The following is a 17,990-nucleotide window of genomic DNA, read 5'->3' on the forward strand; positions in this document are numbered from 1 at the left end:
TTAGATTGTGACCTACTTAATTTTTGTTAGAGATTCAGTGTGTCCTGCTTACAGGGCTGTGGAGTCGGTGTCCATTTTGGTGGAGTCGGTATAAAATGGAGTGACTCAGACTCCTAAGATATATCATAAATTGGGTAAAGTGGTTCAGTGCAGTATGTGATGAATATTTTTTAAGAATTTGGGAAAGTTATGAAATGTCCTATAAATGTCTGTTCTATTCCTGATGAAAGGCTCTAGGCTTTTAATTGAGATGAATCTGTACTGCACTTCACCTACAGGATATAAGTAGTGATGTTACCATTTTACTACAGTGAATTTATCACAAACGTGAGTCATGTACAGTTGAAACCAGAGGCCTCCATCCGCTCTCTATAAAGACACATCTGCAGGTTTTTCTCACTATCTGACATGAAATCAGAATAAACCTTTTCCGTTTTAGGTCAATTAGGAACCAAAAGTATTTATATTTGCCAACTGTCAGAATAATGAGAGATTGCAAATAGGGATGGAAAGGGTTAAATTGCCGCGCTGCTGTGCAATAAAGTTGAATGCTGGATCTTTGATACCGTATATGCCGGCGTATAAGACGACTGGGCGTATAAGACGACCCCTAACTTCTGCCCTAAAAATATAGAATTTGGGATATACTCACTGTATAAGACTACCCCGCTCCCAAATGAAAAAAAGTCTGCTTTGATTGCAACATGTTAATTTTAATTCCGCGAGAGCCGTACAATATGTTTTTAAAGGGCCATTGACAGATCAATCGCTCCAATGTTCACTTAGTACAGCAAGGAATGCTCCTCCCTGCTGTATAAAGCCACAACTGGACTGAAACAATGGTACTACACTCTGCTAGAAACAGACACACACAACTCTGCTACAAACAGACAAACACACACAACTCTGCTACAAACAGACAAACACACACAACTCTGCTACAAACAGACAAACACACACAACTCTGCTACAAACAGACAAACACACACAACTCTGCTACATGCAGACAAACACACACAACTCTGCTACATACAGACAAACACATACAACTCTGCTACATACAGACAAACACATACAACTCTGCTACATACAGACAAACACGTACAACTCTGCTACATACAGACAAACACATACAACTCTGCTACATACAGACAAACACATACAACTCTGCTACATACAGACAAATACACACAACTCTGCTGCTCTGTGGGGCCTGCACCCGCGGCTCGGCGGGTACAGCACCCGCGGCATCGGCGGGGGGGGGATTGGCAGGGCATACATCTGGGGGGTTAGAAGCAGCTCACCGGGGCCCATAATGGGCACAAGTCCCCCTGTGTTAGATATCTCCCCCATAGTGCTGCCCATGGCCCCTATATAGATCGCACAAGTCCCCCTGTGTCAGATATCGCCCCCATAGTGCTGCCCATGGCCCCTATATAGATCGCACAAGTCCCCCTGTGTCAGATATTGCCCCCATAGTGCTGCCCATGGCCCCTATAGATCGCACAAGTCCCCCTGTGTCAGATATGGCCCCTAGGCTGCTGCCCAAAGTAAAATAAAACCCTCTTTCCTTACCTCCTCCAGCGCTGAGCTCCCTCCTGTCTGGCTCCGTGCTTCTGTTCTTCCACTTCCTGGTTCTCAGTGCGGTCATGTGATCGGCACAGCAGCCTGAGATCTCTGCCTGCCTGATCACAGTGGAAGCAGGGACACGGGGAGAAACGCTGCAGGGGTAAGTAAAGCTTTTTTATTTTAGAATGAGCAGCAGCCTGGGGGCCAAATCTAACACAGGGGTGGGCATGTGCGACCACACTGGGACGTAGGCTCATATAATATGCACCGCTCCCCAGCCCATCACTGCGTGCGATTTCAGCACCATTGGAGATGGACAGCGGCTGTGCATATTATATGAGCGGGTGCAGGAGATCAAAGGATGCAGGCCGCAGCGTTCCCCTGTGCTCCAGAGCTGCTGCCCCCACCTCCCCTGGACGCTGCAGTGTACATACACCCCCCCCCCCCCGTATATCCGGCGTATAAGACGACCCCCCACTGTAGCCATTATTTTAAGGGGGTAAAAAGTCGTCTTATACGCCAGTATATACGGTATATGACTTTATTCAACGCGTTTCAGAGCAACCGCCTTCATCAGGATCATCACATTGAAAATGTGATGATCCTGATGGAGGTTGCTCTGAAACTAATCACCGGCGCATCTGTCACACTGCTCCCACAGCCAGTCATTCACTCCCCGAGCCACTCATTATCTTCATTGAATATGCACTGCTTCCCCCTCCCACCAGTGGCTGTGATTAGTTGCAGTCAGACAAGCCCCCACCCTGAGTGACAGCAACCTGTCTGACTACAACCAATCACTGACAGCAGTGGGCGGGTCTATACCATACAGTTAAATAAATAAATACATAAATAAATAAAATAAAATTGGCATAGGATGGATCCCCACATATTTTGATACCAGCACAGATAAAGCCCAACAGCTGGGGGCTGGTATTCTCAAGCTGGGGATACCCATAGTTATTGGGCACCCCCTAGCCTAAAAATATATCTGCCAGCAGCTGCTCGGAATTGCCGCATCAATTAGATGCAACAGTCCCGGCACTTTACCCGGCTCTTCCCGCATTGCCCTGGTGCAATGACAATCGGGACAATAAGGAGTTAAAAACAGCCCACAGCTGCCACTAAGTCCTAGATTAGTAATGGCAGGCATCTACCCGAGACCCCCCATCACTAATCTGTAAGTGAAATTAAATAAACACAAACACCGAAATGATGCTTTATTTAGAATAAAAGACAAAAAAGCACCCTCTTTCACCAATGTATTAACCCCAACACAACCCTCCAGGTCCGACGTAATCCACACAAGGTGCCACGACGCTTCCAGCACTGCTACATATCTGAGGCTCACAGCGCGTGCCATAGAACAGAACTGCCCACTGTGAAGTTCAGGCCACAACTGAAGTGAGCCATGCGCTCAGCAGTGACATCACTCATGTTAGCCGAGGCCACAGGCTCCACCTGTGACACCAAATCACCTAAGTGACGTCCCGCTGATCGCACGGCGCTCTTCAGTAACATACTGATTTGCAGTCACAAGTGGAGGACCCAGGTGTGGCCGCTGGTAACCTGAGTGACACCACCGCTGATAGCGCGACTCATTTCAGTTGCTAGGTGGAGCTTATAGCGGGCAGTCTTGTTTTATGGCGCTTGCTGTGAGCTTCAGATATGTAGCAGTGCTACAAGCGTTGTGGGATTTCTGTGGATTACGGCAGACCTGGAGGGGTTATTTGAGGGGGTTAATAAAGTGGTGAAAGAGGGTGCTTTTTTGTCTTTTTTTTTTTCAAATAAAGGATTTTTTGTGTGTTTGTGATTATTTACTTTCATTTACAGATTAGTGATGGGGGGGCTCAGACGCCTGCCATCACTAAATTAAGGCTTAGTAGCAGCTGTGTGCTGTTATTAACCCCTTATTACTCCGATTGCCACCGCACCAGGGCAATGGGAAGAGCCGGGCCCAGCGCCAGAATTGGCACATCTTATGGAGCGCCTGTGAGTTGCTATCGTTAGCCTAGAAAGTGGCAAATAACAATGGCCCTTCCCACCCTAATAATATCAGCCCCCAGTTGTCTGCTGTACTTTGGCTAGTTTTAGAAAAATGGGGGGGGGGGAACCCAATGTTTTTTATTTAAAAAAAAAAAATATATAATAATTTAAAAAAAAGTGTGGGATCCACTCTATTTTTCATAAACAGCTAAAGTACAGCAGACAGCTGAGGGTTGCAGCCTGCAGTTGCTGCTGTTCCTGTGCTGGATATGAAAAATGTGGGGTACTCCACGTCATTTTTTTTAACAAAAAATAAAAAAAAAAAAAAACCAGCTGGCCGAGCTAGCTATCCCTCTATCAAGCTATTCTATTATTTATTTCTATCTATCCTTTCTTATCTATTCTATATGTTCTATTTATCTATCTAACTATTAGCTATCAATTCTCCATCTATTCTAGATATCAATTATCCTATTCTAACATTGTTTCTTCTTTAAAAAAACGCATTAACAAAAACGCAACAGAAATATGGTAAAACGTGGAAAAAACGTCATGCGCTTTTTGGGCCACAAGCTGCATTTTATGAGACCATAAGGAAAAGATGCACTCGGAAAAAAGATGCAGTGTGTGTGAACATAGCCTTAATTGTTGATATTTCCTCAAGGCCCCTTGCAAACAATCCTAAATATTTTACCTGCAATTCAACAAGTCACCACTAGATGTCAGCCTGCAGCACATCTGCTTTATGAATCCCAGCCAAAACCCCTTGTACAACTTCCTGGTAGAAATTTCCCTGGAAACTGTTCACATAGTTCATAGGGAAGCGCTGTATTATGAAGTACGGAGCACACCCTGTATTTCTCTGCTGTGTCAGAATAAATCACTGGATGTCATCTCTCTGCTGTAACAAATAAGTGTCAGGTTACCTGAATTACTGGGGGAAGGAGGAACAAGGATACACAAGACATCACCATCGGGTTCTGTGATAATACACAAGTACTAGGCTACAGAAATGGGGTATATTCCACTCTAGTTGCTGCAGAACCTCTTTTTGAAGAGGAAGATAATGTCAATCACAATGTTCTCCATGAATGGCCCCTATAGTCAATGTCCTGTGTATACATCTTCCTTGCAATTACACATTACTGATCATAAGCAGTTCTTTTCCTGTGCCAAGAGCCGCTGCAGCAGCTTCCCAGCAGACTCGATCTATGATGGCTGCTGATCTCAGTAGTATATGACGCTTATATCACTGTTATGCAAGTAACTGTATATATCTAATGTGGAAGGGCTCATTCACACATTGCGTTTTTTTGCTGTGGGAAACATATAGCGTTTTACAATATCAGCAAAGTGAATGGTTTCTGAAATCTCATGCTCACACTGCTTTTTTTCTTTAGATTTGAACCTTAAGAATTATTTTTCAAATCTGCAACAAGTTCCTTCCCTAAATGGAACCGGTCACCAGATTTGGGGCCTATAAGCTGCGGCCACCACCAGTGGTCTGTTATATACGGCATTCTAACATGCTGTATATAACAGCCCAGGCCGCTCCGGTTCCAGCGCCTCCTCTTTCGTCCATCTTTGTCCTCCTTCTTCTGAAGCCTAGGTGCATGAAGCGTTCTACATCATCCACACTAGCCAGCATTGAGGTCCTGCGCAGGCGCACTTTGATGTGCCCTGAGCAGGGCAGATTATTGTAGTGCGGCTTAGCCGGATGAAGAGACCTGAGTAGTCTCGAAAGATTGCTATATATTACCATCTATTCAGTCAGCCATTAAAAGCTATCAAACACTGAGGATTGTCAGTTCTTTTAAACAATTTTCTAGGTTCTCTTTAAGCATTTTTGTGTGTATCTCACCCATTCCAAAAAGAAAAGCAGCAAGTAAAAATGCAAACAAAGGTATGCACTGAAAGTAGCATTTTTCTGGCCAATGCACTATTTTTTTGCAATAGAAAAATCTGCAAATACTATGTGCGCACATAGCCTAAGGGTTTACACACAGGCAAGTTATAAACAGTAATGGTGGGGGTTATACTGGAGCTCTTCACATGACGCCTGATAACAAGCACACACTACATTCTGACCGCCCCCCTCTATGGTCACAGGCACGTGTGAGGGAGGCAGCTGACCGATATCTACAGCCTCCTGATATCAGCAACCAGAGGCCACAATGACTGATCTGCCCGTCTACCAAAGCAGAGAAGGCCCCATCCACCAAAGCAGAGAGGGCCCCATCCACCAAAGCAGAGAAGGCCCCATCCACCAAAGCAGAGAAGGCCCCATCCACCAAAGCAGAGAAGGCCCCATCCACCAAAGCAGAGAAGGCCCCATCCACCAAAGCAGAGAAGGCCCCATCCACCAAAGCAGAGAAGGCCCCATCCACCAAAGTAGAGAAGGCCCCATCCACCAAAGCAGAGAAGGCTCCATCCACCAAAGCAGAGAAGGCTCCATCCACCAAAGCAGAGAAGGCCCCATCCACCAAAGCAGAGAATGCCCCATCCACCAAAGTAGAGAAGGCCCCATCCACCAAAGCAGAGAATGCCCCATCCACCAAAGTAGAGAAGGCCCCATCCACCAAAGCAGAGAAGGCCCCATCCACCAAAGCAGAGAAGGCCCCATCCACCAAAGCAGAGAAGGCCCCATCCACCAAAGCAGAGAAGGCCCCATCCACCAAAGCAGAGAATGCCCCATCCACCAAAGTAGAGAAGGCCCCATCCACCAAAGCAGAGAAGGCTCCATCCACCAAAGCAGAGAAGGCTCCATCCACCAAAGCAGAGAAGGCCCCATCCACCAAAGCAGAGAAGGCCCCATCCACCAAAGCAGAGAGGGCCCCATCCACCAAAGCAGAGAAGGCCCCATCCACCAATCCAGAGAAGGCCCCATCCACCAATCCAGAGAAGGCCCCATCCACCAAAGCAGAGAAGGCCCCATCCACCAAAGCAGAGAAGGCCCCATCCACCAAAGCAGAGAAGGCCCCATCCACCAAAGCAGAGAAGGCCCCATCCACCAAAGCAGAGAAGGCCCCATCCACCAAAGCAGAGAAGGCCCCATCCACCAAAGCAGAGAATGCCCCATCCACCAAAGCAGAGAAGGCCCCATCCACCAAAGCAGAGAAGGCCCCATCCACCAAAGCAGAGAAGGCCCCATCCACCAAAGCAGAGAAGGCCCCATCCACCAAAGCAGAGAGGGCCCCATCCACCAAAGCAGAGAAGGCCCCATCCACCAAAGCAGAGAAGGCCCCATCCACCAATCCAGAGAAGGCCCCATCCACCAAAGCAGAGAAGGCCCCATCCACCAAAGCAGAGAAGGCCCCATCCACCAAAGCAGAGAATGCCCCATCCACCAAAGCAGAGAAGGCCCCATCCACCAAAGCAGAGAAGGCCCCATCCACCAAAGCAGAGAAGGCTCCATCCACCAAAGCAGAAAAGGCCCCATCCACCAAAGCAGAGAAGGCCCCATCCACCAAAGCAGAGAGGGCCCCATCCACCAAAGCAGAGAAGGCCCCATCCACCAATCCAGAGAAGGCCCCATCCACCAAAGCAGAGAAGGCCCCATCCACCAAAGCAGAGAAGGCCCCATCCACCAAAGCAGAGAAGGCCCCATCCACCAAAGCAGAGAAGGCCCCATCCACCAAAGCAGAGAAGGCCCCATCCACCAAAGCAGAGAATGCCCCATCCACCAAAGCAGAGAAGGCCCCATCCACCAAAGCAGAGAAGGCCCCATCCACCAAAGCAGAGAAGGCCCCATCCACCAAAGCAGAGAAGGCCCCATCCACCAAAGCAGAGAATGCCCCATCCACCAAAGTAGAGAAGGCCCCATCCACCAAAGCAGAGAAGGCTCCATCCACCAAAGCAGAGAAGGCTCCATCCACCAAAGCAGAGAAGGCCCCATCCACCAAAGCAGAGAAGGCCCCATCCACCAAAGCAGAGAGGGCCCCATCCACCAAAGCAGAGAAGGCCCCATCCACCAATCCAGAGAAGGCCCCATCCACCAATCCAGAGAAGGCCCCATCCACCAAAGCAGAGAAGGCCTCATCCACCAAAGCAGAGAAGGCCCCATCCACCAAAGCAGAGAAGGCCCCATCCACCAAAGCAGAGAAGGCCCCATCCACCAAAGCAGAGAAGGCCCCATCCACCAAAGCAGAGAAGGCCCCATCCACCAAAGCAGAGAATGCCCCATCCACCAAAGCAGAGAAGGCCCCATCCACCAAAGCAGAGAAGGCCCCATCCACCAAAGCAGAGAAGGCCCCATCCACCAAAGCAGAGAGGGCCCCATCCACCAAAGCAGAGAAGGCCCCATCCACCAAAGCAGAGAAGGCCCCATCCACCAATCCAGAGAAGGCCCCATCCACCAAAGCAGAGAAGGCCCCATCCACCAAAGCAGAGAAGGCCCCATCCACCAAAGCAGAGAATGCCCCATCCACCAAAGCAGAGAAGGCCCCATCCACCAAAGCAGAGAAGGCCCCATCCACCAAAGCAGAGAAGGCTCCATCCACCAAAGCAGAGAAGGCCCCATCCACCAAAGCAGAGAAGGCCCCATCCACCAAAGCAGAGAGGGCCCCATCCACCAAAGCAGAGAAGGCCCCATCCACCAATCCAGAGAAGGCCCCATCCACCAAAGCAGAGAAGGCCCCATCCACCAAAGCAGAGAAGGCCCCATCCACCAAAGCAGAGAAGGCCCCATCCACCAAAGCAGAGAAGGCCCCATCCACCAAAGCAGAGAAGGCCCCATCCACCAAAGCAGAGAATGCCCCATCCACCAAAGCAGAGAAGGCCCCATCCACCAAAGCAGAGAAGGCCCCATCCACCAAAGCAGAGAATGCCCCATCCACCAAAGCAGAGAGGGCCCCATCCACCAAAGCAGAGAAGGCCCCATCCACCAAAGCAGAGAGGGCCCCATCCACCAAAGCAGAGAGGGCCCCATCCACCAAAGCAGAGAAGGCCCCATCCACCAAAGCAGAGAGGGCCCCATCCACCAAAGCAGAGAAGGCCCCATCCACCAAAGCAGAGAAGGCCGCATCCACCAAAGCAGAGAGGGCCCCATCCACCAAAGCAGAGAAGGCCCCATCCACCAAAGCAGAGAAGGCCCCATCCACCAAAGCAGAGAAGGCCCCATCCACCAAAGCAGAGAAGGCCCCATCCACCACCAACTATACTAGTGTGTTGAAAAAAAGTGAATATCTTATCACACTAAAAGGAAGCAAAGCGTGATTCATCAGATCAGGGGGACACTACAATGACAATCGTACAGTTCACATACACGAAGGGTGTAGGAAGCCTGCATGTAACACGCCATTCATTATTCAGAAAATAAGCGCTGCCTGCTGACCAGGGAAGACGTGGTGGCCAATCGTACCACTAACCACCCTCCACGGAAATATGTCCCCATCCTCAGATGTACAGATTCTCCCATTAGCTGAGTAGCAGTACCCATAAGTCAATGGAGCCGCATTGTTCTGATTCGTACACTGTTTATATCTGGCCTACACAATCATATATTGATGATGTATCCAAAGGATGGATCATCAATATAATAGTGGAACCCCTCTTTAACATCCTCCGATTGGTCCAATTTTCATTTTTTACAATTGCCTTTTCCTCCCTCCTACTTCCAAGAGAACATACAGTATCTTTCCATAGAGACATACTAGTGTGGAATGACATTTATTATATAATACTTTGAGAACTTTAAAACAAAAAACACAAACCCACATTTTTCCCATTTTTTGGGGGAGGATATATATTTACAATATTCCTTAGGCCAGTTTCAGACGTCCGTGTTTAATCAGGTACCAGTCACACGCATCGTTATGCTCATACTTGTGTCACACATGTGTCACGCGTGTGTCACACGTGTGACATCCGTGTTTGCATGTGTGTGACAGGTACCGGAGAAAACACGGGTCTGTGAAATAAAAAGATTTTCCATATTTACTTGCTGTCTCCGGCTCTGCTGCCTCCCGCTCACGACCGCCGCTCATTATATTCATCGATTATTCACCGCACTCAGGACCTGGAAGCCGGAGCATCGCTGTGGACAGCACCGCCGCTGACAGCATCACGGGGCAGGTGAGTATTCTTCAGCACTGACATCCAGGGGGTCATCGGAGTTCCCAATGAACTCTGATGACCTCCTGATGACCACCGCGCTACAACTTCATGGGTTCATCAGAGTTCATTGGGAACTGTGATGAGTCCCCGATGCTGTCCCCACGATGATCCGGCTTCCAGATTCTCACTACACACACACACACACACACACACACACACACGTATACACTGAGCACATATACTCACATATGTATACACACATAGCAGACACACATGGATGCACCGAGCATATACACACACATAGCGCACAAGCATTATACACTGAACACACACACACTGCTGTATACTCACCCAGCGATGCGATACCCGGCACTGAAGTCGACAGCGCTGTTCCTGCTTCCAGCTCCACGGGGCACTGAATATTCAGTGAGTATAATGAGCGGCGGTCAGGAGCGAGAAGCAACAGAGTCAGAGACATCATCGCTAGAGGTAAATATAGAAAATCTTTTTATTAAAAAGACCCATGTTTTCTCCGCTACATGTCACACTGATGTCACACGGATCACATCAGTGTGCGATCCATGTGACACCCATGCTGCCGGAGAAAAAACAAACATGTCTGCGTGTGTGCGTGCAGGGTCATGAGCGGTCACACGATCCGTGTGAAAACACGGACGTGTGAGTAACAGCAAATAATAGCATGGGTACGTGTGGCATCCGTGATAAAAACGGATGTCACACGTACCTAAAACACGGACGTCTGAAACCAGCCTGAGGCAGTAAAAAAAAATAACCTGGCAGCATGTCTTCAGTTCAGAACAAGAACAGTGATACCAACAAAAACAAAATCTGAACTTTGTATAAAAAAATAAAAATACAACAGACACCCCTTCTCACACACACACACGCACACGCACACATACATTTGGATTTTTTTGCTGTTTTCTGAGGCCTGTAACTCTTAAGGGTGCTTTACACGCTGCGACATCGCTAGCGATCTCGTTAGCGATGTGACACGCCAGATTGCAGATGCGATCTGCTGAGATCGCACATAGGTCGTTTTTATAGCACCGGTCACTAGCGATGTTGCAGCGTGTAAAGCACCCTTTATTCTTCTGGGAAAGGAGCTCCTCCCCTCTAGCGTACAAATGCCAAAAATGTATTTATTTTTTTGTTTTTAGAGGGTGATTTAAACTTTTTTTCCCCATTTTTAAAAACACTTTTTTCTGCATGTAATAGGTCTGTTTAAGGAACTTAAAGCTGTGATCATCTGATCTCTTGTGCTATACACAGCAATGCATCAGCACTGCTATGTATACTGAACGGCAGCAAAACGCTGACGTTCATAGGGAATCATGATGTTCATAATGACAGACATGGGGGTCTTCAGCAGAACCCTCGCTGTCATGGCAACACATCTGTGCCCCGCACTCATGTCACAGACGTGCTGATGGGTGCAGGGGATGATGCCCCCTCCTATTAGGGTGTGTTAAATGTCGCTGTCAGAGATTTCCGCTGCTGCTAGAGGCACATGATATAATCAACAGTCATCTGAGGGGAAAAATGCGTGAATCCACAGCTGTAAGGGCCCCATCGTATGATTTAACTATATGGTGTATTGTGAAGGAGATACACTTTATTTACTCATACCTGCAATTGGGTTATAGCAGGGGTGGGGACCTTTTCTGCGGCCCCCGAGCAGATTTCAAGGGACAGCAGTGCTTGGGCGGCAGCTGCATCTTGCTTGCCCCTGGTCCTTTAAGACCCTCTACGCAATGCACACCCACCAACCTGGAAGGAGCCCATACATTCTAGGCTCAACCATGCATACACTGGAAGATTACGTCCTCTGTGTGTACCCCTGCAGCCTCCCAAGGCCTCCGTGCATGCCCCTCCAGCCTCCATGCCCCTCCAGCCTCCCTAGGGCCAGGGCTGTGGAGTCGGTAAGCCAAACCTTCGACTCCGACTCCTCAATTTCTCTTGCACCGACTCCGACTCCAACTCCGACTCCTACATATATTGCTTATAGTTAGGTGAAAAATTTATTGTAGTACATGAACATGTGTATGTGAACATCAGACATTTAATAATTTTTATGATACAATAATCAATATATTTGGATAGAACATAAAATATATTTATTGGATACAACTTTAGAACACAAAAAACTGTAATAAATTGTAAATATGTAATACACTATGTAATATACAGTAGATTACATATATATCTTGTGTGTGTATTTATCTTGTGTGTGTATATGTGTATGTATATATAGATATATATATATATAGATACAATATATATATATATATATATATATATATATATATATATATATATATATATTGTATTACATATTTACAATTTATTAGTTTTTTGTGTTCTAGAGTTGTATTCTAATAAGTATATTTTATGATCTATCCAAATATATTGATTATTGTATCATAAAAATGATTAAATGTCTGATGTTCACATTGTACTACAATACATTTTTCACTTAAATATAAGCATTATGCTAAATGTTATTTAGTAAAATATTCAGCACATTCTGCATTGCACTACTGTCCCCAATTTATTATATATTTTAGGAGTCGGAGTCGGTGCATTTTATACCGACCTTGACTCCAACAAAATGAGCTCCGACTCCACAGCCGTGCCTAGGGCTGTACCCCACCAGCCTCCCCAGGGCTGTGCGTGCCCCTCCAGTCTCCCCAGGGCTGTGCGTGCCCCTCCAGCCTCCCCAGGGCTGTGCGTGCCCCTCCAGCCTCCCCAGGGCTGTGCGTGCCCCTCCAGCCTCCCCAGGGCTGTGCGTGCCCCTCCAGCCTCCCCAGGGCTGTGCGTGCCCCTCCAGCCTACCCAGGGCTGTGCGTGCCCCTCCAGCCTCCCCAGGGCTGTGCGTGCCCCTCCAGCCTCCCCAGGGCTGTGCGTGCCCCTCTAGCCTCCCCAGGGCTGTGCGTGCCCCTCCAGCCTCCCCAGGGCTGTGCGTGCCCATCCAGCCTCCACAGGGCTCTGCGTGCCCCTCCAGCCTCCACAGGGCTCTGCGTGCCCCTCCAGCCTCCACAGGGCTCTGCGTGCCCCTCCAGCCTCCACAGGGCTCTGCGTGCCCCTCCAGCCTCCACAGGGCTCTGCGTGCCCCTCCAGCCTCCACAGGGCTGTGTATGCACCTCCAGCCTCCGCAGGGCTGTGCGTGCCTCTCCAGCCTCCACAGCGCTGTGTGTGCCCCCCAGTGCTGTATATATCACCAGCGATGTTTGTGTGCCCCCAACTATATTTGTGCCCTCTAGTGATGTATATACACCCAGAGATGTCTGTACCCCCAAGTGATGTATATGCCCCAAGCGTCTCCTGTGGTGTATATGCCCCCAGCGTCTCCTGTGGTGTAGATGTCCCCAGCGTCTCCTGTGGTGTATATGCCCTCAGCGTCTCCTGTGGTGTATATGCCCTCAGCGTCTCCTGTGGTGTATATGCCCCCAGCGTCTCCTGTGGTGTATATGGCCCCAGCGTCTCCTGTGGTGTATATGCCCCCAGCGTCTCCTGTGGTGTATATGCCCCCAGCGTCTCCTGTGGTGTATATGCCCTCAGCGTCTCCTGTGGTGTATATGCCCCCAGCGTCTCCTGTGGTGTATATGCCCCCAGCGTCTCCTGTGGTGTATATGCTCTCAGCGTCTCCTGTGGTGTATATGCTCTCAGCGTCTCCTGTGGTGTATATGCCCCCAGCGTCTCCTGTGGTGTATATGCTCTCAGCGTCTCCTGTGGTGTATATGCCCCCAGCGTCTCCTGTGGTGTAAATGCTCTCACAGCCATGGATTACTCTTACATTCACATCTGATAACTGCAATCCTCCAGCCTCCTGAAGATCCTTATATCATGGAAAGGGGAAACGCGTAGAGGCGATACAGAGCATGCTGCTAAAAGGGAAGTAACCATTCTTTTCTTCCCTGTGGGGTTATCTATACCCCTTTTTTCTGCTCTATTAGAATCATCTGCATGATTGCCCTCAGGCATTGCATTACATGTATTCGCATCGGTTTATGCAGTGCAAATCTGTGCAATTATGATTGTGTAAAAGTTTATCCATGTGTGATTGCCATACCATACTATAACACACTGGGACATGGGAGGAAAAACTGACAGATGGAACTGAATTTTCCATTATGTTAATGTGCTCCTCCATTATGTTAATGTAGATTGTGTATTATGTACTATGTACTAATTTGTACTGGATCATGTACTATGGACTAATTTTCTGCCGAAGCCTGCCTATACTGGGGCTTAATATTTGATTTTTTTTGTCCTGGTTTTCCTGATAGGAAGCTGTTATCTATCAGACAGTGTGATTATATGAGCACTTTGTTGTACCATGTACTAATTTGTACTGGATCATGTACTATGGACAAATTTTTCTGCAGAAGCCTACCTATATTGGGGCCTAATTTTTGATTTTTTTTGTCCTGGTTTTCCTGATAGGAAGCTGTTATCTATCAGACAGTGTGATTACATGAGCACTTTGTACTTAATACATTCTAGTACTATTGTATGGCCATCCGTAGTGTAATTATTATTTTAATTCACTAACTATCCAGGGCAACTAGAGGGTGAGCCGACGTGGAACGGGGGCGCCCAAAACAGTTACGGCGTCATACCCTCCGTTGGTAGGTAGGAGCAAGGTCCCATAGGGTGCTATAGGGACCCCATATATTTAGCTCCTCCCCTTCATCATCTATGCCCTTTGTGTGTTCACTATTAATGGGTGTCTAAATTTTAAAATATATCAATAAAAGTTTAATTTTAATTGAAATTGAGGTTTTTTGTTTTTCATGTAAATGCTCTCAGCGTCTCCTGTGGTGTATATGCCCCCAGCGTCTCCTGTGGTGTATATGCTCTCAGCGTCTCCTGTGGTGTATATGCCCCCAGCGTCTCCTGTGGTGTATATGCTCTCAGCGTCTCCTGTGGTGTATATGCCCCCAGCGTCTCCTGTGGTGTATATGCCCCCAGCGTCTCCTGTGGTGTATATGCCCTCAGCAGTCCCAGGCGACACAAACCTGGTAAAACAGTTGTGAGAAGCAACAAGATCAATATGGCCTAATATCACAGCCGCACCAAAGAGAAGCAGCTCCAGCCGCCACAGTGAATTAATTGCTTGAACAAATATAGTAGGGTAATTTTCAAATTAGGCTATGTGTGCACCTTGCCATTTTTTGTGACTACAAAGATGAAGCCGCTAAAAATGCACAAAAACACACCCGTGGCAAAAACGCATCGGTAAAAATGCATTTGTGTGTTTTTGGCTGCGTTTTGGATCACTGCGTCTTGCTGCGTTTTTCCAATGCTTTGCATGGGTGGAAAACGCAGTAAAACGCAGAAAAGAATTGACATGACCATTTTTTGTTCAGCTCGAAAATGCAGCTAACAAAAAAAGTTGTGTGCGGACAGCAAAAATGAAAACTCATAGGCTTTGCTGGGGAAGCAAAGTCATGCAGTTTTGAGCCCCAAAACGCACAAACACGCACCTGAAAAACGCGCAAAAAAGGCATCGAAAAACGCACTGTGCGCACATAGCCTTAGAGAGTTCATAGAAAGAAATGCTGGGCACTATTACACTGATGAAGTGCATACATCTCATGCTTTTTTGCTTGAGAATAGAGTCAAAACATAAATGTTTGTATAAAACCAGACCAACATACTGGCAGTGTCAATACAAAGTTCCGTGGTGCGCTTTTCAAAGATAACACATGCCACAAAATATATAATCCATAGGATGTAAGGCACTCACCGGTGTTGCTGTATCAAAAAGGTTTTATTCCTGAATGAGGTTACATGTGAAGGCAAGCGGAGAGGGGGAGACACAAAACACATTGGACAACGGCCGTTTCGTACTTGCACACGGCGCTTCCACGGGTCCACCATGCATCCGTGGAAGCGCCGTGTGCAGGTGCGAAACGGCCGTTGTCCTATGAGCTTCACATGTAACGTGATTCAGGAATAAAGCCTTTTTGATACGGCAACACCGGTGAGTGCCTTACATCCTATGGATTATATCATTTTCAAATTGTGCGACCCCCCGAATGATGGACCCGGACAGAAAAAAGGTTCCCCGCCCCTGGTTTATAGGAAGAACAGATATTTAAAAAATGGGACCGCCTGCAGCAACCCCGACTCTTTGTAAGGTTTCGCTCTGCTCGGCCTCTGGTTATTGGATATTTGGGGACGAGCCTGTTACCATGGAAACATGTACTTGGGGTCAGGACCCATAGCCAGGAAGGACACCCTGAGGTGCAGACTATAACCCGGGTGACTAAAGCTCAGTAGTCACCGAGTAGCCCAGGTCTGACTACACAATAAGGTGGGGGGTAAAGAAACCCCAATAGGGACAATGCACGTGGATACAAGTAATTACAAAGAAATAAGCAGAATGACGACATCAGGGAAGTTGGAGAACTCTGGACCAGACACTATGGGGTTAAGGGTGGAGCCACGTTAAGACAGGAGCGGCCACCTGTAGCCCTCTGCGCCCCAATAAATCCGCCCTCCCCGCCATCACTCAGCCCCTCACACACTCACATGACGGCGCCGGGCGGAACGGAGACCGAAACCAACAGCCGCGTCTGTCACAAGGAGACCGGGAAGTGAAGGGAGGCGTCTAGCACGAGCCGCGCCTGAGAAGCGTGACGTCACCGGAAAAGCTGAGGCAGCGCGCACCATGGACTGTGCTGGGGAAGAAGCTGTGGAGGGCTTAAGGGCTGCACAGTGGGGAGAGTACATGGGGCGACTGCCAAGTGGAGAGATTACATGGGGCGACTGCACAGTGGAGAGATTACAGTGGAGAGATTACATGGGGGGGGCTTAATAGTGGAGAGATTAAATGTGGGGGGGCGCGCTGCACAGTGGAGAGATTACATGTGTGGAGGGGGGCTGCACAGTGGAGAGATTAAATGGGGGGGCTGCACAGTGGAGAGATTAAATGGGGGGGGCTGCACAGTGGAGAGATTAAATGGGGGGGGCTGCACAGTGGAGAGATTAAATGGGGGGGGCTGCACAGTGGAGAGATTAAATGTGGGGGGGCGCGCTGCACAGTGGAGAGATTACATGTGTGGAGGGGGGCTGCACAGTGGAGAGATTAAATGGGGGGGCTGCACAGTGGAGAGATTAAATGGGGGGGGCTGCACAGTGGAGAGATTAAATGGGGGGGGCTGCACAGTGGAGAGATTAAATGGGGGGGGCTGCACAGTGGAGAGATTAAATGGGGGGGGCTGCACAGTGGAGAGATTAAATGGGGGGGGCTGCACAGTGGAGAGATTAAATGGGGGGCTGCACAGTGGAGAGATTAAATGGGGGGGGCTGCACAGTGGAGAGATTAAATGGGGGGGGCTGCACAGTGGAGAGATTAAATGGGGGGGCTGCACAGTGGAGAGATTAAATGGGGGGGGCTGCACAGTGGAGAGATTAAATGGGGGGGGGGCTGCACAGTGGAGAGATTAAATGGGGGGGGGGCTGCACAGTGGAGAGATTAAATGGGGGGGGGGCTGCACAGTGGAGAGATTAAATGGGGGGGGGGCTGCACAGTGGAGAGATTAAATGGGGGGGGGCTGCACAGTGGAGAGATTAAATGGGGGGGGCTGCACAGTGGAGAGATTAAATGGGGGGGGGCTGCACAGTGGAGAGATTAAATGGGGGGGGGGCTGCACAGTGGAGAGATTAAATGGGGGGGGGGCTGCACAGTGGAGAGATTAAATGGGGGGGGCTGCACAGTGGAGAGATTACATATGGGGGGGGCTGCACAGTGGAGAGATTACATATGGGGGGGGGCTGCACAGTGGAGAGATTACATATGGGGAGGGGGGCTGCACAGTGGAGAGATTACATATGGGGAGGGGGGCTGCACAGTGGAGAGATTACATATGGGGAGGGGGGCTGCACAGTGGAGAGATTACATATGGGGAGGGGGGCTGCACAGTGGAGAGATTACATATGGGGAGGGGGGCTGCACAGTGGAGAGATTACATATGGGGAGGGGGGCTGCACAGTGGAGAGATTACATATGGGGAGGGGGGCTGCACAGTGGAGAGATTACATATGGGGAGGGGGGCTGCACAGTGGAGAGATTACATATGGGGAGGGGGGCTGCACAGTGGAGAGATTACATATGGGGAGGGGGGCTGCACAGTGGAGAGATTACATATGGGGAGGGGGGCTGCACAGTGGAGAGATTACATATGGGGAGGGGGGCTGCACAGTGGAGAGATTACATATGGGGAGGGGGGCTGCACAGTGGAGAGATTACATATGGGGAGGGGGGCTGCACAGTGGAGAGATTACATATGGGGAGGGGGGCTGCACAGTGGAGAGATTACATATGGGGAGGGGGGCTGCACAGTGGAGAG

The 17,990-nt window shown here is 49.0% G+C and overlaps 1 protein-coding gene across 1 annotated transcript in view; it reads right to left on the reverse strand.

The window, feature by feature from the left end:
- VAMP3 (vesicle associated membrane protein 3) overlaps positions 1-16,255 on the reverse strand; it is a 50,795-nt gene extending 34,540 nt beyond the window's left edge. The window contains exon 1 of the mRNA XM_075328463.1: positions 16,171-16,255. Within this exon, the coding sequence (XP_075184578.1) occupies positions 16,171-16,172 (2 nt within the window). The 5' untranslated portion in view covers positions 16,173-16,255. The remainder of the gene's footprint in view (positions 1-16,170) is intronic.
- Positions 16,256-17,990: the final 1,735 nt, after the last annotated feature.

The sequence above is a fragment of the Anomaloglossus baeobatrachus genome, chromosome 11 (genome assembly GCF_048569485.1).
Source record: "Anomaloglossus baeobatrachus isolate aAnoBae1 chromosome 11, aAnoBae1.hap1, whole genome shotgun sequence".
Lineage (NCBI taxonomy): Eukaryota > Metazoa > Chordata > Amphibia > Anura > Aromobatidae > Anomaloglossus > Anomaloglossus baeobatrachus.